At 49.5% G+C, this 20,031-nt stretch overlaps 1 protein-coding gene across 1 annotated transcript in view; it reads left to right on the forward strand.

Annotated features, from left to right (window-relative positions):
- LOC133361049 (cytochrome c oxidase assembly protein COX16 homolog, mitochondrial) overlaps positions 1 to 14,074 on the forward strand; it is a 44,732-nt gene extending 30,658 nt beyond the window's left edge. Inside the window, exons 2-4 of the mRNA XM_061579916.1 lie at positions 6,842 to 6,919; positions 7,798 to 7,863; positions 10,313 to 14,074. Coding sequence (XP_061435900.1) covers positions 6,842 to 6,919; positions 7,798 to 7,863; positions 10,313 to 10,426 — 258 coding nt within the window. The 3' untranslated portion in view covers positions 10,427 to 14,074. The remainder of the gene's footprint in view (positions 1 to 6,841; positions 6,920 to 7,797; positions 7,864 to 10,312) is intronic.
- Positions 14,075 to 20,031: the final 5,957 nt, after the last annotated feature.

Here is a 20,031-nt window from a genome sequence, read left to right on the forward strand (position 1 = left end):
ACGTCACTGTTTGCTGGCGGCCCATTTAGGCCTTCTGGGCCTGTGTGCTCGGCAAGCAAACAAAATAATTTCTTCCAATGCACGGAATCGCAGCTCGAGCCTCTGGCCATCGCGATCACTGACGCGGAAACTCGGTCTCACGGCGGGCGGGCGGGCGGGAGGGGTGAGGATGCCACGGCTGCACTGCTGGCGGCTGGGGGGGGGGGGGCGGTTTGACGATGCGCCACCACGACGCCGCTTTCAGCTACTTCCCCACTCGAGCGAAGACGACTGCTCGGGGAGGGGACGTGACTGGAGGGAGGGAGGGAGTGTTCATTCGTTACTCCTGATGCAACGGGTCGCCGTGCAAATGGCAGCTTGCTTTGGTACAGTACGCGCAAAGCCACGCGGTTTTATTTTATTTTAAAATCACTGCACATTTCGGATCCTCGAGGATGGTTTTAGAGCATTTTCAGATAGGCCCTCCCCAATCGCGCTCCGATATTTAAGAACTCTAATTGTAGATTTGAAGCTTTCGTGACTGCAAGGATGCATAATCTTAGGTTTTTTCGGTAAAGTCACGTAGGTAAAACGTAAAATTAATGAAAGTAATAATATAAATAAAATAAAATAATAAATCACGACGTTTCATCAAGTGGGACCGTCACAGCTAGATTTACAAGTTAAGGGGGGGGGAGGAGTGGGGGAGGAGCTTATCTGAGTGTGGTAGCCAATGAATGGAACGTATTGGGGGGGGGGCTGAAAGAGAACAACAGGTGCACATGCTAAAGGTGCACATGCTAGAAGAGAACCACACTGCGCATGTTGTTTAATCCCCTGTTGGTGACAACCCAAATACATAAAAGGAGAGTGCTGTTAAACGCTGGGGATGTTTACACTCGGCGAAATAGAATAGTACCTGTCAAATAAGATGGTCCAAAAATGTGTAGTTAAATCTTTTTTGCATGGTTAATAACATCTTTCCAATGATTACTCAGTTTGTACCCATCATCACGGTTGAAATTATGTCTGTGCTTGTATATCTGGATGGCCTCGTGTACAAACCTTTGATGGTAGCCAGAGGGTTTGCAGAGCACCTTGGTCTCGGAAAAAACAATATTATGAGAGCTAATTTTAGCTCTCATTTTTTACCTACGTGACTTTACAGAAAAAACCTAAGAGTATGTAAGAACTCTCTCCGTGCTCCTGCCGGCGACTTCGCCCGGTGGCCGCGCTCCGCCGCTTTTGGCGTGAAAAGCGCGGCGATGCGACGGCGGCACTCTTCCGCCTTTTTGGATTAATCCAAAACAGCCCAGATGATTAATTTTTGTTACAGATGTTTCAGATTAATCTCAAGATTGGGAGCACGTCCCTGGCGGTGCACGCTGACCGCTTGGCAAGCCTCCACCCGGCAACTCGGCCACGGGTGCCGACACGCTCGCCACGGGTGCCGACACGCTCGCCCCTGGGCGAGATTAAAAGTCAACGGCGCTTTGGTTTTTGTCGGGGTCCACCGTGATGATATTTGGGTCGGCGTGCCCTTTTTACGGCATAATTACTGCGAGCTGCCGCTTGCCGGTGTTCGCAATTCGTCTCTCTCGCGCAATAATTAACCGCCTAAATGTGAAATGTGGGGTTGCCCTCGTTAAATCGGCCACGCAAATTTGCAACGCGAGGCGACGTTGGTCGATCGCGGCTGGGGTTGTTATCGTGGATCGCAGTGAACTGTTGAAATATATACTAAAGAAATAACGTTTGGCCATCCGTCAAAATCGTGACCTAAAGCGGCCGCTTGTAGAGGCCTTCATCCAGCAGTGGATTAACCATGGCTGACGATGATTGTGACGATCCATTAGGAATGGAACAATTTACCAACCACGGCCATTCGATGAATTGTTGCGTTTGCCATGACGTCCGGCGTATCCTTCGCGAACGCGCCTTCACATTTCACTCCTCGTCCGACGTTTCGGACGTCGTGCCTCGAGCGCGACATCAGGCGTCCTACCGAAAAACGCGCGACACGACCCGGAAAACAAAACCACGCAGACCCTGAGCAGTAGACGTGGTGATATCCCCCAAAATTAATAGGATCGCCGGAGTCAGTTAGTTTTTTTGTGGAGGGGGTGGGGTAAAGAGAATTGTAACGCACCTGGCGTCCGTTTTTTGTTCTGCACCTCGGAAAACCCGATGCGGTTACGCTTGCCAAAAGCGATGGCTTTCACGGCAGGCGCTTGTCAATATCGCGGTCTGAGTGAGATCGATTCTTTTCTAGGCACATTTTCTGTTGCGGTCAAAACACCGCCGCGATATATAATATCGATGTAAAAAAAAAATGAAAGAAGAGTGGGGGGAGGGGGGGGGGAACAAAAACAGATATACGTTGACCTTTCAGTTGAACGCTTTTGTCTTTTAACTTTGGACAAATGCATGACATAATCAAGAGTGGCTTTTCGCAGTTTCTGTGGCCCATCGCAGAGTACGATGGAGACGATGCCCCAGATATTGCATCGTGCGGCCGCCACAGCAGGTCGCAATGTTCTCGGTTGAAGTAGGCGACACGTGACTCCGTAGCCAGTTGCCACAGCCATTATGATCATCGTTGTCATCGGCCATGGTCAGTCCACTGCTGGATGCAGTCCACTCTACCCCCCCCCCACCTCCCAAGCCGCCACCAACTCTCGCGATATAATAAATTGTCCAGCACGCATCCCTACGTGCCTGTCCGTTCTAGTCTTCTTATTACCCGCAACAAACACGGATCGTATAAACGCTCATGGCTCACATCCATCCTCAACCATCGTCCAGCCTTGATCCGGCAGTGGATAGATCGGAGCCAGTGACGAAATTCACGACGAGGATTCGACACGGGGGACCTCGCGTCCTACAATTGTGACCTCGTCGCTTTGGCGGCTGGTAAATGTTTGTACGTTTCTGGCTTGACGCGGGAAACGGAGGACGTAGCGTCGCACGCACCGGCGGTGTGTGTGTGTGTACGTGTGCGTAATTCACATTTGTATTCGCACGACACGTGGGCACGCATCGGGCTGGGAGGTAATCATCTCGGTCTTTATTATTCACCGTGAACCCAGGAGAGGTTTTAATTGAGATCCTTTGACGTGGGTGTTTTGGTGCTGATAAAACAAACCGAGAGAAAAAAAAACACACAACAGTCTTCAAAATGCAGATTGCGTCGCTTATTCCTGTTAAAAAAAATAAAAATTCGCCTGCCGTTTTAATCTCTGTCTTTTTCGATGGGATTAAATTCTCTTTCACAATTAACAAGTCGCACGGTAAAAATGACAAATCGGTTCGCGTGCAGGTGCTAGGTGGATTATTCACATCGCGGGATTGTGAGGGAAGGCGGTGGTTAGGGGGAGGCCTGCATCCCCTCCCCCCCATTTTCACCACGCTGGTAAGTGAGACATTTTTTGAAAGAGCTTGTGCCCAGCACCGGTTCAAACTTTGCTCGCCGCTGATTTGGTAGTCGCCGGCGATCGAAAATCGAGTCGCCGGATATTTAGTGCCGTGTGCCAACCGCCGTGCCACCTTCTCTTTGCCTTACATGTTTAGGGTCTGTTAACCTAAACATGTTTAGGGTTTGTTAACCTAAACATGTTTAGGGTTTGTTAACCTAAACATGTTTAGGGTTTGTTAACCTAAACATGTAAATTCGTATGTCATTTACACCATTGGAACCTCCTTTGCCAGGAGCAAAATATAATAATTGTTTTTTTTACCCTTTTATCTTGCAACAAAACTGCATTGACCACAATACCTGCGGTCGGAATGCAAACAAAAAACACAACTCTGATAATGTATGCACTGTCCTTGACATTGATTGGTCCACACCCTAGACAGCTTTCCTTAGAGCCTAGTCTCACATGGTGTTGGACCAGATGACGCCAAAAGGCGCACAACTCAAACACAATGCACTATCAGAGTATGAGAGCTCGGGGTAAGCATAAAAAATTTCCATTTTGCAAAGCGATGCGTTTCCCCCCCCCTCTTCTCTCACTTGTAACTTCAAGAATATTTTCCCTCCGCTGCCATACTCACTTGCTCTCTTGAATCCTTTTGTCGGGAATACTTTGGAATCGTTTTGTAAAAATGCGGGTGAGCTTAGGCGGTCGGTCCGTTTGTGCTAAAAGTGCCCCAGGGAAATGCGTGGTCGGTGCGGGAATTGATAACGGTTCTTTAAATAGTTAGGGCTCTCATTCAGCCGCATAGGCCTTTGTTGGCTGCCATGGAATCCGTGTGTGTGTGTTTTTTTCACAATTCCAAAGCAAATATTTTAATGAACATTCAAATGCACACCAGCCCTCCCAAGGGCACAACCGGTGAAAGACGCAGGCAAATATGAATATATATACGTTCAAACCAATTGTGTCCGCAGTGTAAACGTAATGTGAGCACGGAGATGGCGAGTCAATGCGTTTAAAAAAAAAGGGGCGCACAAAGTGAAACCGCGCAGCGTGGACCGCACGCACGGTCACCCAACCCACAATGCACCGCACACGGAGACGGCTGCCTGCTAAGTACCGCACACAGTAGACACACATACGGTACGCACACACGGTACACACGCACATTACACAGAGTACACACGCACATAAACAGTACACACAATGTTGACCCACGTTCGACCGCATGTCAGCATGATTTCAACCTGTATATAGCGAATTCAGGGTAGAAATAGGTTAGCCGCATATACAGCACGAATTCGCACAAACCGTGTGTGCGGGTTTGCGGGAGTCTTTGTGTTTTTCGTGCAATATTCGCCGAGTGGCAAATTTGCCCCGTCAGTCGCAGTTGTCTATCGGCCCCTGTCACGAGCAGTTGGCATCTTTCAAATGGTTCCTCGCGGTTGGCAAAGGACCCTGAAGGCTACTCCCATCTCCGTTGAGGAGATGGGAGTGATGTGGGCAACTCACGTGCGTGAGTGAGATGGACTTTGGCATTCGTGGACTATTGGGGAGATGGAGGTTGTTTTTCCTTTTGTTTTTAATTATTGCAATATTTGTCAGCAGGGAAAATCCCATGAGATTAAATGCCGTCATTTTCAAAGGTGCCCACACAGTGAGAGGGAAAGCCCTTCATTCACGCACCAGTGGGTCAGAACTTGGCTGGTGATGATTATTAAAATATGGCATTATCCTTTGTGGACACATTTGTAATATGCTTTCCAATTGCAAATTCCAGAAGGTATCACGTTTGAATTCACATTTTGACAACCGCTGTTTTTTAGTTGACAATATAATTTCACATTCACGTGATAAGTTTGCACTCTTTATGTCTTCACCGTGGCATTTGAAAAGTAACGGATGGACTCATGGCTGTAATTGTTGCTTTTGCAAAACCTGCCAGGATAGCCTGAAATTCGTTCTCAACTAAACTATTAAACTAAACTTTTTCTTATTTTACCAGGTAAGGCCCACTGAGCTGTATAGCTCTTTTTCAGAAGCGACCTGGCCACAAATGATAGCTCAACAAAGTGGCTCATCGCGTGGACATTTATAGTGGCCGAATGCTCTAAACGCGTGACGTTGAATCGAAATGTGGAGGGAAAAACCGGAGGCCCCGGAGAAAAATCCACGCGATAACGGGGAGAGAGACACGCAAACTCCAAGTATACACCAGCCGTCAGGGTCGGAATCGAACCCACGACCTCCTGCATACCAGGCGAGGTAGTCAACATCTCGCCACTGAAATGTTAACGTCGGAGTTAAACGTCTTGCCGGAGAGGGGGTGGGGTTTGATGACATGCGTCGGGCGATCGCTCCGGCACACCTACCGTGGGGGGGTTGGCGTGTTCGCCGGACGGGTTTCTTGCTGGATGTGGTCGAGGCAGAAGCCACGTTAACCTCCGCCCCCTGACATTTTGTCTCGATCTCCTCCGTGTCAACCCCGCCGCTGCGCTCCAGGACACCGTGCAGCACCGCCCTCGCCCACTCGCACCCCCTCCCTTCTCCACGCTCTCTCCGGCTCTTGCATTGTTTGACGGTGCTCGCGTCTTCATCGAACGGTGGAGAAGTTTTTTGCTCGCTCGACGCTCTGTCGTTCGATCGGATTCCCCCCTCCTCCCGCCCCCCATGTCGCTTCCATAACGTTCCTGACCGGCTCATTTCAATCGGGGCGCCACGGATGGAAACTTGTCCGCGCCACATCCCGCGCGCTACAATTAGTCGCCGCGTCCTGTTTCGCCCCCGCCCGCCCCGTATCTTCGTTATTGTTTGAAGAATCGAGCCACCAAAAATCGATGACCCGTCGATCGGACCGCGGCCTCACGGCGATGTTGAGACCAGTCCGTCTCCGTTCTCGCCGGGTCGCCCAGGGTTCAGAGCGGCTGAGCCGCCTACCGCCGACATATCCCGAGTTCGAATCCAGTGGTGACCGGGTCGTCAGTCCGGTCCCCAGTAACTGCACGGAAAAAAAAATATATCCATCTCGTTAAATTTGGCTCTGCTGAATTCCAATTGTGAAAATTGTATTATTGCTTTGATTGTCACGCGATGAACATCGCTGTCGCATGCAGAAGCGGGTTTTGAAAGTGCTGCTCACTACTGTGCGTTATGCATTTTTAACTTCTTTCGCACCGTGCGTAGCCGACCGTGCTAATCGGAGGTGCGGCGGAAGGACAACAAACACTAAAGGCAAGACGCGTAGGTCACTTAAAAGGATCTCAGCAGGTCGCTTTGTGGGACCTGCTTCCCGTGGCCCCTTCTCCAACACGAAGGTTTGCGCTGCGAGAGATTCGATCGGATGATGCCACTCCGATCGCACAATTGAGGTTAAAACTGGGTAAACATTTTTTTCTTCAAAACTAATTTGTTTTGTTGGTGTGTGTGTGTGTGTGTTTCTGTAGATCCTCATCGTTGGGGGTTCGTTTGGCTTGAAGGAATTCGCACAGATTCGATATGACGCCTCCAAAAACAAAGGCAGGGTAAGCGCAATATTAACTGTAAGATTATTCTTGGGGGAAAAAAATTACATCTGAAATTTGTATCTTTATTTGATTTCTCACTTCTTTACGAATGCCCTCCAGATGCATGCCCTAAATGTGCGCACATCTAGTCGGGGGACAATATCACCCTAATCCCATTGAACAAGCATACACGTGGCATTGTGACACAAGCGTGAGGATGAGCGTGCAATGTAGCAAAGGCAAAATTCCCCCATGTAGCCTGCACATGCTGTTGGGGCAAGTGCTGTTTGCGTGCACCTTTTGAAGGCTTGGCACTGCACGAGCGGGTGGTGTGGTCAACGCCCCACACCTGCCCAGCCACCATATGGCACCAGGTACTCGGTTAAGGCTGAGTAGACCTAGGGGAAACCCAGGACTGGTTAAGATAAACGTCACTGACGTTGGCCGTGAGCGGTAATCGAACTCCGGCCCCTGGGTTTGGTAGCGCAAAGCTCTCACGCACACACATACAAGTACATGCTCACGCGCACACACACACAAGTGCACGCTCAGCGTACACACACACACAAGTACACGCGCACGCACACACATACACAAGTACACGCTCACGCACACACACATACACAAGTACACACGCGCACACACACACACAAGTGCACACACATACACACACAAGTACATGCTCACGCACACACACATACACAAGTACACGCTCACGCACACACATACACAAGTACACACGCGCACACACACACAAGTGCACGCTCACATACACACAAGTGCACGCGCGCACACACACACAAGTGCACACACACACACAAGTGGACGCGCACACACAAGTGCACACACACACACACACAAGTGGACGCGCGTGTGTTCCGTCTCTTTGCTCGCAGATGGACCCGAAGTTGTTGGCCCAGCTGAAGGAGAAGGAGTCCGTGAGCCTGGAGAAGGAGTATGAGGTTGGAGGCCTTCACTCACGCATCTTTGCCATCGTTTTGCTCCTCATTACCCACACTGGCATGCCCCTCATTAGCAATACAGCAGCCGTAGCAGCCCCGTGAAAACAACAGAAAACGCTGCCGCATTCACGACATAGATTCGCGCCGAGCCAGATGCCCCGGCCCGTCGTTTTTTTATTATAATTTTTTTTCCGGCTTTTGCGCAGCGTTACGAATCTGACGAGGCTCCCCGAGCACGCGGCAAGCGCTCGTTTATCGGCGTTTTGGAAACGGGGGACGCCTCCCCGAGGTGGTTGGTGGCGGCTACGTCCCTCCGGGAATTAACCCCCGGACTTGACCCCACGATTAGCCAAACGAGGCGGCGCGCGTCCGCCCGCTTGGCCTCATCAGGTGAGGCCAGCGCGGTTAATCAAGTGATTTACGGCCGTCCTCGCGACGCCCTGTCGTTCCTCGGGGGGAGGCCCCCTCATCGTCACCGTCACCACGGGCCTGTGGTCTAACCGCTGCTGGATGAAGGCCTCACCGAGCCGTGGCCATCTCCCGCGCTCCTGCGGTGCGACTTTTCCTCCGAGCGCCCTGCCCCCTGGGCTCACATGGTCGCTCCTCAATTTCCCGCACGCGACGTCAAGTTCACGATTCCACCATTGTATGCAATTGATAGATTTTATAGCGGTCTAATAATATCCGATTTACTTTGGAAAGTCTCAAATGAATCTCAATGTATCATCATCATCGCCCATGATCGATCCACTTCTTCAACCATCGCTTTTCCTCATGGAGCTGCGATGGCTAGCCCCCGAACAAAGACGGTCACCGCACCGCGCGCTTTCAGGTGCACTTCTGCGGCTGTCTGGAACGCTCTTCCTTTAAATCTTAGGAAGCCACTGGAGCTATGCACACATTTCTTTGGAAACTGCTTTTTGTGTTTAGTTTGTTGACCTTCCCCCGCACCTCCGATTAGCACGGTTGGATACGGTGCGAAAGAAGTTCAACACACGTACATACAGCCACGCACCGGAAAGTGTTGTTGTTCGGGAAAGTGGAAGGAACCTGAAAGTGAGGAAGCCCTAACAGGGAATGACTTGACGATGACGACATAAGAGATTGGTCCCAAAAAGATGTGGCCACTACCTAAAAGTGTAAACAGATGACGAAATGTGCAGTGGACACCTACGGGGCTACCTTGCCCCATGGATCGTGGTGGTGACGACAATCATGACGATGCACCGAGCATCGGCGGTCGAGCCGACTTTCACCGGTCCCCGTTCGCGGTGGGCGTCCACTTCCGGCACGTTCCTCGCTTTGGCCGCCGCTCCGTACGTGGCCCCGGCCAGCAGCCTGCGCACAACGGCAACAACAACGACGACAACAACGGCAACAACAACGACAACAACAACGACGACGACGACGAGATTCTTCAAGAGCGTGTCCCGAGCCTGAGAATCGATTTTTAAATCGACGAATCGCCCACCGCCATCGTTGCCCAACCCAGCGGCGGATGTTCTGGCGGTGGTATGAAAGCGTTAGTATTCTGATCCCTTGTCATGTGTACCTGCGTTGGTGCGTTCGTTCGTGCGCGCGCGTGTGAGTGCTCGCTTTCCGTAACCACTCCGGTGTCTTCCCACTTGGCTCACCGAGGCTCAGAGAGGCTCAGCGAGGCTTTCCTGAATAAATAAATAATTGTTTATTTTTTATTTATAACCGGCCAAGAGCTCATTGAAAGTAAAGTTTCTCTTGCGGGCGGAGCAGCCTCCGAATTTACGAGCAGTGCTGCTGCTTTTCACAGTGCAAATATTTCAGTGCACGCACACACAAAAGAAATGAGTAAATGCGGAATAGGATTAATAATAAGAGCTCAAGGTGAGATTTCAAGCTAAAATATATCTAAGCATAGCGACCATGGTCCCCTACCGGCAGACTAAAGCCCATTATCAGACCAGGTGCCGCCAGACACATCTGCCACTGGGAAATCCTCATTTAAATTATTCAACTATGTTTTATTTCACCAGGTAAGACCCACTGAGCTATCTAGTTATTTTTCCAGAAGCAACCCGGCCACAAATAACAGCTCTACGAAGTGGCTCATCATGTTGAAATGTGCAGCAGCCAAATACCATAAACGCGTGACATTGATTCTAAATGTGGAGGGAAATACCGGAGGACCCGGAAAAAAATCCACGCGACCACGGGGAGAGAGACACGCAAACTCCAAATATACAGCAGCAGGCGTCAGTGTCGGGATTGAACCCACGACCTCCTGTATTCCAGGCGAGGTAGTTAACATCTGGCCACCGTGGCCTCCCGGCGACATTTTGTTGCAACATTTGTTGCCGAGCGGATGAGATGCGACGTTGGAGCTCTCCCGGCCGGCCCGGCGTTCGGTCAGTTTGGCGCCGCGTCACTCAACGAAATCGTCCCCTCCGTGTGCCGCCGCGTGCGACGTTTGCAGAAGCTGAAGGAGGCAGAAACGGACGCGTGGGTCAACATCCGTGGGCCGCGGCCGTGGGAGGACTCGAGGACGGTGCAGGACGCCCAGCGGAAGGAAATCCAGAAGCAGCCGTGAGCTGGCGCGCACGGAGGAGGAGGAGGAGGGCGGAGGGAGAGTGGCCGCGTCGTTTCCCGCGACCGATCCGCGCGCAGGGGCCGGATTTTACGCGGGGGGCGAACAGGGGGGACGTGCCGTGCGTTCGTGGTAACAAAACTTTAGCGGGGGGGAGGGGGTGGACCCCACGATAAATGAACAATGCTTGTTTGATCAAGAAAGGTAGGTATGTTTATTCATATTATCATTTTAATATGATATGTATATATACTTTATGGCTTCCATTATAAAATAAAATAAACAAAAACGTGTGTTCTCTTGAATCAGTCCGGGGGGATAAATTGGAAATGCGCAAGCTGAAAAACGACGTGTGGCAATGGTGATGGTAGTGTGTGAAGCTGGGGGTAACAGACTGGGAGTAAGGATATGACTATGAAAATAAATCTAAACTGGCTGTCTAGCAGTAAACTGCACGGCAGCTAAAGTTTTTAATTGGTTAATTACATCCTTCCAATGATTGCTCAATAAAAAAATCCATCACCTCGGTTGCGCGATATCTAGCGAAGACGTCAGCGACAACGAGACGAGTCCACTCCCAGAACCGGCAGCCCTGAGCTCCGGCTCTCAGCTGCTTTTATTCCCCTCGGCGTGGCCTGGCTCCGCCCTGACCACGCCTCCCTTCTCGAACCCACGAGCGAGTTCCAGGGGCTTCCAGACGGGGTCTTCCATGACCCTTGCCCCAGTTCCTCTGCCCTGCCGACACACCCGTCTATATGCTCACCAGCGTGTGTACTGTTTGTCCACCCCACTATTACACGACATCTGTTTTCCCCCTGGGGGCAAAGATACCTGAATCCTGCCCCATTTGCTCGGTTTTGAATCGCTTTGAACGATTCGTCATTTTGAGTTTTTGTCGTTGGTGTTGATGCCCAGGTAGCTGAGGATCCTCCGAACAGCAGGTCGCATCTTCCCATCATCCAAGGGCACTACGGTAGCGAGATGTTAACTACCTTGCCTGGTATACAGCAGGCCGTGTGGGTTCGATCCCGACCCTGACGCCTGCTGTATATTTGGAGTTTTTCTGTTCTCCACATTTAGAACACACGTGTAGAGTATTTGGCCGCTATAAATGTCCACGTGATGAGCCACTTGGCTGAGCTGTCATTTGTGACCACGTCGCTTCTGAAAAAGAGCTATACAGCTCAGTGGGCCTTACCTGGTAAAATAAGAAAAAGTTTAGTTTAATAGTTTAGTTTAGAACGAATTTCAGGCCATCCTGGCAGGTTTTGTGAAAGTAACGATTACAGCCGTGAGTCCATCCGTTGCTTTTCAAATGCCACGGTGAAGACATAAAGAGTGCAACCTTATCACGTGAATGTGAAATTATATTGTCAACTAAAAAACAGCGGTTGTCAAAATGTGAATTCAAGTGTGTTAGCTTCTGGAATATTCTGACGAGGGCCTTACCTGGTGGAAAAAAAATGTGTTTAGTTTATAGTTTATCTTTGCGGAGAAGTCAACGCCACGAACGCGGAGGCTTTCGACCGGCAGAGGCGCCCCTGCCATGTGACCTCACGACTTTTTCCTGCCTCTGCAGAGGGGAGCAACGCCGGTTCCATTTGATCTCCCCACGTGGTACTTTCAACATTGCTACAAATCCTGCCTCTAGCCAGTGGTTGGGTAAAGTGTGGGCACTGCCGACGTCTTCCTAAGACACTTGGGGCTCTGTCGAACGACTTCGAGGCGGGAAGGCCCTCTTGGCGGCGGTTGGGTTGAGCAAGGCATTGCAGGGCTGCACCTTTTACTGGTTACCTTTATTCATGCTGAGAAGTAACCTAAGGGGCTTTACACTAACGTCCCCTTTCCGTGGCATGGAATCCCGTTCCAGGCTCTTTGTAACATTTTCCTTTTTAAGGTTTTTTGTGTTTAACACGTAGGCTTGCGTGACCAATATCCATAATACAGGTTTTTTTGGGGGGTTAGATCGCGTAAATATATAAATGTCTCGTTAAACCTGCCAACCCCCCCCCCCCCCCCCACTTCACGCAAGGAGAACACACAAGTGTCGTCATCACATCTACCCCTCTATTTAAGGAACGAAGCAGGAGGATTTCTCCACTACTCTGGCTGTCGCCTGATGCAGCTTGTTGCAGTTACTGGCGAAACGTTGTACTCAGTTTGTGAATGTTGTGGCTTTGCGCTCCAACACACCGGTTAGTGCAGTACTAGTGAGTCATTGGCATGTTCTGTTTACGTGACAACCCTTGCTAATTGGCCGTGTCGGATGGTGGCGGGTTTAACGACACATTTAGATATTTACGCGATCTAACCCAAAAAAAACTTTATTATGGATGTTTTTTTTTATTAGCGCAAGTCGGAGCATTTTTCATTTAAGGGCATCTCTCTCCCCACCCCTCTCCCCCGGTCTTTTGTTTAAATTTTCAACTTGACAATTTCAGTTTGCGCTCACTTTGGCATCTTCTTTTCACGGTGGCCGATGTCACCAAAGTGTGGCGACGTTGCAGAGGAAGGCCGAAGCCTCCTCGTGTGAAGCGCAAATTTTCAAAAAGCGATCACTTTTAACACCTCGACGAATCTCAAGAGTTCAGTTTATTATTTTAAAACATTTTTTAATTGCCAAACCTCTCAGAGATTATCGTCTCGATGACGTTCTTTTTTTTAAAACTAAAAATGTGAAATAGTTGAAATGAAAAAAAGAGTAGCATTTCAAATGTTACTTTTTTTGAAAAAAAGTAACTGATATAAAAAACGCAGTGTGTACTTAAATGCCTAAAGGAAGGATGACTTATTAGCTTCATCAAATATAAATAGGTTGATGTAATTGGCAAAGGGAAGAGAAAATAAGCATTTAGTGTTGGTGCCGATATATCACTAAGCCTTGAGGCTTGTCAGCCAAAATGTTAACATTTTCCATCTGTGTATCCCACAATCTCATTAAGGAAAAAAAACATTTGTATACGGTCTTATAACAGCCTCGGGTCTGCTGTAGCACAGAAATATCTCGTATTATTTTCCACGCCACTAATTCCTGTAGTTAGGGTGAAATATCGTTCTCAACTGTTATGCGTAACAATGCGGTCGCCGTTATTGTTGTAACAATCACTTATGCCTCCTTAATTGCGTGTTGGAAAGTACGTAATGAAATCGGTAACTTTGGCTCCAAGGAATAATTGTTATTAAGGTGATGGGTTGAGTGTTAGGACTTAACAAATTTTCCGATGGAATAATTGGGTATTCAAGTCGGGAGGTAATTTATCCCTGTGGTCATGTGCGTGATATTTTGAGGTTATTTTTTTAATTTACTGTTGTTGACTTGTGAATATGTATAATGATGACTTGTGACTGATCGCATAAGCCAAGCAGTTCAAAGCACACTGCTAATATTGGAACAAGCAAGCTGTACAATACTTTAATGACGCAAATGTCGATCTCTGCAGGTTTAAAAAATGCTTACGTCCCATTAGTGCGTGAGTTTTTCTACCCACGGTTTTTCAGCAGTATTTCTTTAAGCAGGCATTCAAAAGATGGATCGGTTTTGATTTCCAGAAGCTCATCACCAGTCTGTCTAATGGATCTTAGTAACACTGCATGATGTGCATGTACAGCCGCTGTGTCAATAAACCGATGGATTGAGCCTTCCCCACGCAGTGCGCTTCGTGCGGTGGGTTATTTGACCATACTTCACCACGCCGGTCCTGCGCGGGCCGGCGTACGTGGGATGGCACACTGCGGCCGTGCGTTGTGCACGTGCATGCTGACTCCACTCCACTCCTCGCTCAACCCGTGACTTGAGAAGGGGGACGTTAGCGCAAGCCCCTTTTTATGTTATTTACTGCTCAGAAAAGGTGCAGCCCTGCAATGCCGTGCTCAACCCAACTGCTGCGAGAAGGGCCTCCACTTCGAGAGGCCGCTCGACAGAGCCCCACTCGATCACTCGTCCAAGTGTCTTGGGAAGACGTTGGCAGTAGCCGCACTTTACCCAACTCGTGGCCGGAGACAAGACTCGCTCCATTGCTTCAGCTGCCGCGCCGGAAGATCGAATGGAACCGCGGGGACCTCTCCAATGTAAGTCCGGCCAGTGCGGTGCTGACCGTTACGACCACGGCCAGCGTCAAGCCCAGAATCGTTTTTGTTTCTTCTCCACTGAAAGTGGCTTTTCGGGAGACACCTCCGAGCGTGCCTCCTCCCGCCTTGAGGATTCCTGGAATTCGATGGCAACGTTAGGAGATGCACATTCACGAGTGGGCTTCGAGAATTCCTTTTGTCGCTTGGCTGCGGTGAGGGCGAGGTGTTGCGTAACCACGTCTCGCCAGCCGAGCCACTGACGGTGAAAACTTTGGGGAGAGGGGGGGGGAGACGCGTAAAGAATTGGCAGCGCCGCGTAATTCCGACAAATCACCTCCGGGTCAATAAACGCTCGAACGCGCAGACGGCTCGAACAAAACAAATCCAGAGAATGCCCGTCCGCATTTACGGCCCTCTCCAAATCTCTCGCTCTCGTTTCATTCGACCCCGCGATTATTTCACGGAATAATGCCCCGATGTCACGGCCGCGGTGTTTGCTCAGAGGTGGGGGGCTGACGCAGTTAACGCCGCCGCGTGCGAAATGGCAAGACGGGCGCCCCCCCCCCCTTTTTTTTTTCTTTCCCGGCGTCTATCGACCGAGGTTCATTACCGAAATGACGCAGCCGTCTCCGCCGTTACTCGCCCCTTGCCCGTGGGTGACTCCTCGGCCCTGCCCATGAAGGTGCTCAGCCGGCAGCCTTTGCGTGGCCGTCATCCCCGTCGCAGCGTTGGAGCGGCGCGCTGGAGCAGAGGTGTTCGTCGTGAAAACGCACGGGCGAACACAGAAACAAAGAACCCCACCGCGTTCTCTTGCATCTTCTCGAGCACGCTGATGACGGACACGAGCCTTTGTGCCCGTCCGGGGACGGAAGCTGTAATATTTACGAAAACATTGAGCACAGTATAATTCTTCTTGGTGCTTTCGGTAAAGTCACGTAGAAGGGAAATAATAAAATAATAAAACATCATAAAATAGTAATGTTTTATTTTTATTATTGTATTATTTCCCTTCTACGTGACTTTACCGAAAGAATCAAGAAGATGAATCCCTGCAGTCACGAAAGCTTTAAATCGAAATTTACACAGTATAATTGTATCTTGTGTCAATTTAATGGCAGTGAATCTTGTACAAAAGTATGTCATCAAACACTTCACTGCATTTCACTGTAGCACTGTATTAATGGCAGTGATTCTTGCACAAAACTAAGTCCTAAAACACCTCACTTCATGCCACTGTAGCACTGTATATATAACTGACCTTCAATTTCTTCAAATTCACTGCTCTCATACTTTATTCTCTTCTGCTTCCGGTCGCTGGGGTTGAAATAAATGGGAAATCGATACAATATCTGGAAAATCACCGAGAAATGTCGATTTTACCATAATGCAGAAGCATAAATTAGACTTACCTTTTGTCTCAAGTGCTGAAGAAATAAATAAAGACACCAAATCCACTTTGTTGCTGCGTATAATTATTTATCAGATTAACTTTCAATGAAGACACGTCAAACTTAAAGCGAATTTGCAAAAACAAATATTTCCGCTCGACCTGCAAAAAGCCACCCGCTCATGAATATTAATGACAGGGGGTGCGGCATGTGGAGTGACGTCACGCGCGTTACACACAGACATTCTTGGCTCATTATAGTAATAATAGGTTTTACCCTTTCTGGCAATCAAACAGTTGTGTTAAGTTGTTAAAACACCAGACAGAGACCTTTTGCAAGGAATCCTACTTATAACGATTTGTTTTAGTCCGTACGGCGATTCGCTCTCCAGACCAAAAATTGTCCGGCAGAATTTGCTTAAGCAAGAAAACTGAACATGCTTGAACCCGCTCTTGGTTCACAGCAACATCTACTGAGTTTGTATACAAGACTGAGTACGGCCCCACAGCTAAGTTGGAGTGCTCTTGCCAATAACAACTGCTAACCCAGCAGCATTTATTTAACAAATCATTGACTGGTCTGGGAAGCCAATATACTGATAAACTAACACGTTATTGTTCCGATTATACATCGCGACATGGTTCTGCTTTTTGCCTTCTCACTGTGCCCAATCCCAGTTTCGGTCCTTCTCCCTCCTTGCACCCCTCCACTGGAATAAACTTCCCTGTGCATTGAGCAGCACTGCCCACAGACTCAGCACTGCCCATAGACTCAACACTGCACCATAGACCCAACACTGCCCAAAGACTTAGCACTGCCCATAGACTCAGTACTGCCCATAGACACAACACTGTTCATAGACTCAAAACTGCTCAGACTCCACACTGCCCATAGACTGAACACTGCCAACAGACTCCACACTGCCCATAGACTCCACACTGCCCATATACTCAACACTGCCCATAGACTCAACACTGCCCATAGACTCAACACTGCCCATAGACTCAGCACTGCTCATAGACTCAACACTGCCCATATACTCAACACTGCCCATATACTCAGCACTGCTCATAGACTCCACACTGCCCATAGACTCCACACTGCCCATATACTCCACACTGCTCATAGACTCAACACTACCCATAGACTCAACACTGCCCATAGACTCCACACTGCCCATATACTCAACACTGCCAACAGACTCAGCACTGCCCATAGACTCAACACTGCCCATAGACTCAACACTGCCCATAAACACAACACTTCCCCTGTACATGAATCAGTCCCGCTCCTTAACCTCCCTTCCGTTCCTCCCTTCAACCCTCACCTCTTCTCCATCTCCCATTCTCTTCCCGTCGCTCGCCCCTCCAGGGCCTTGTGCCGGGCGTTTTGCCGCCAGGGCCCTGCCGCGTGCTTTTGACGACCCGGCGTGTTCCTAGCGGCTTCCCTGTGGCCCAGTGACCTCGCTCTCTCGCTCGCTCTCTCGCTCGCTCGTCGCCGCTGGAAAAGCGCAAGAGAATCCAAATTTGATTTTCCAAATGCGCTAAAGGGGGTGGGGTGCTCGCGGAACTGAGACTCTCAATTTAATTTGAAGATTCCTCGAGGCGTTCACTTCTCGTACAGGGAGGGTTTCAATGTGTTGATAAATATACACGTTTATTTATTTATTTTTGAAATGCAACTTGCGGTATACACACCAGGTGGTGGGGGAACTTTTTTTTTGTAACTCGCCGTGAGCCACAAAGGACTTTCCTCCACCGGGAATTGAGCTCAATATGTGTACACAAAGACAAATATAAAGACTCCCCCGTGTCGCCTTAACGTGCGTTTTTGGGGCAAGTGCAGTTAGCGAGCACCTATTTGAAGGCCGGCACGGCACACGAGGGAGTGGGTGGCCAGTACTACGCCCGGCCGCCTTTGTCTCTCAAGTGGCAATGTTTACACGTTGTATCAGGTAGTAATTTGAGGCTGAGTCGACCTAGGGGAGGACCATGACCCGTTCAGATATTCCTCACTGGTTGTTGGTGGCATTGAGTGGGAATCGAACTCGGGTCGGCTGATTCGTCGCGCTGTGTGCTAACCGCTACACGACCACTCCTCCATTCAACCACACATTAACACACACACACCTTAGAGGCCCTTGCTTTGACAGAAGTCACCGAGGGCACTAAAATTAGAAACGCAATGTTGCTGCCACGTCGAAAATATTCCCCTCCAGGACCTGATTAGTGCGGCTAAGATGCATTGCAGCGACGGGCAAATATTGTTTGCGGGCCCATGGTGGCCTCGCTTGGCTGAGGGTCGTATGAAATTGAGTCACGGATAACTTCAGTGGCGAGCAATATAGTCGCTGGAACAACTTGCCCCTCTTCTCTCGCCGCCCCGACCTTCGCCAACCGTACCTGAATCGCACAATGAAGGTTGGTCTGGGATTCATTTCAGGCCAAGCTCTGTCGGGGCTGAGCTCCAGAAAATAATTCCCCCACCCCCTGCTCCTCCCATTGTCCAGGGAGGCGGTGGGGGTTCGTGGGTTCCGCGTGGTTATGGTTCGGGGGGGGGGGAAATAATACAGAAGGAATTAAGCCCTACGTACGGTCAACAATAACAACAACAACCGCCGTTCGCCACTAAGTGGCGGTGATGTCACCACGGCGCGTGAGCCAGGCTATGTGCACCTTGAGGCCACGTGAAGTGTCGAACGCCCGCTGGCAAGGAGATCACGGGACAGACCCAGGTGCCCTGGGTTGACTGATTGAGATGACTGGCCGATGCACCACCTGTGCCCCGTACAGTGGCAGCATACGGTCAAACAGCCCCCCTGGCCAACAGGGCACGGGGAGGTCTTCATTCAGCAGTATATTGACAAATGGCTGAGCGTTTTACAGACAGAAAACTCCTTCCTTTAGAACAGCTTTTTGTGTTGAGTGTGTTGTCCTTCCCCTGCACCAACAAACATACGTTATTATTATTTTCAATAAAAAATTTCACCTGAAATTTGTAATACTAAATTCTACCTCTGGCCTCCTTTGCAAAACAAAAACTTCACCCAGTGACCGAATTAATTTGTTGATGGAAGGTAGCCTCGGGACTGGTGAAGATGTTAATCAGCCGATTTTTGATGCCAAAAACTAGCAACAAAAATGTACCTGGGAGCCTGCACGTGAATTTGGACATTGTTTTTGTTTTCTTATCTCAATCAGCTCTCACCCAGTTCTAAATAAAGATCACAAATGTCATCGACAGCAACCTTTAAATATCGCCCGACTTTATCATGAGTAGGTGGATAATTCTACATTTGTGCCAAGAACCACATTTACCAAGGTTGTAACTTCCTCGTGGTGACCAATTTAGAATGTAATTGTCCATCCATCCCACGCACACAGACACAATACCGACAAATATCCCTCATGTAGCATTATAGGCTGTTGGGGGAAGTGCTGTTAGCGAGCACCCATTATGTCTGGCACGGTGCACATAGGGTAGTAGTGCGGCCAGCACCACGCCCGGGTTGCCTTTGTCTCCCTAGCGCTGATGTCCACACACTGCGCCAGGTACTCGTCTATGGTTTGAATCAATTCTGTCATGTACGTGACCCAGCTCACTCTTGCAAATGAGACTCATCCTGGCCTCTTGAATTCTCACTTGGTTCAACTTGAATCGACCTAAGGTGGGTCCGGGGACAGATTCCCATATCATTTTGCCACCCATGTTGGCCGTGGTCTGGAATCAGGTTGCTCGTCCAGCAAACGATTGACACGAGGGCTGGACACTCTCTCGCGCGCACGCGTGCACGCGCGCGAGTGTGGGCTATAAAAGCCACGACGCGTGGAAAAAACAAAAGCCCCAAATGTGGCCGCTCGAGTTATCTGCACACATGCCCATGATAAGTGAGAGCGACGCGTGATTGCCGCACGTGTGACTTGATGGCTCGGAGTGCAACCCTCTTCCAATCCCTCCTTTGCGAGCCACACGACGAGTCATCTGAAATAAGCGGCCGCCCATGTAAGGGTAGGAAATTGAGGCCACGTTGATAAGGTGGGCGTGGAGCTATTCCGAGCTTTTAAAAATATATATATTATTTTTATTATTATTATTAAATCATGGGTCCTCTTAACCGTGCCGCTTAAACGTTCACGCTCTTCCTCCCGACAG

The sequence above is a fragment of the Lethenteron reissneri genome, chromosome 8 (assembly GCF_015708825.2).
Source record: "Lethenteron reissneri isolate LAM-NWPU_2019-01 chromosome 8, ASM1570882v1, whole genome shotgun sequence".
NCBI classification, from domain to species: Eukaryota; Metazoa; Chordata; class Hyperoartia; order Petromyzontiformes; family Petromyzontidae; genus Lethenteron; species Lethenteron reissneri.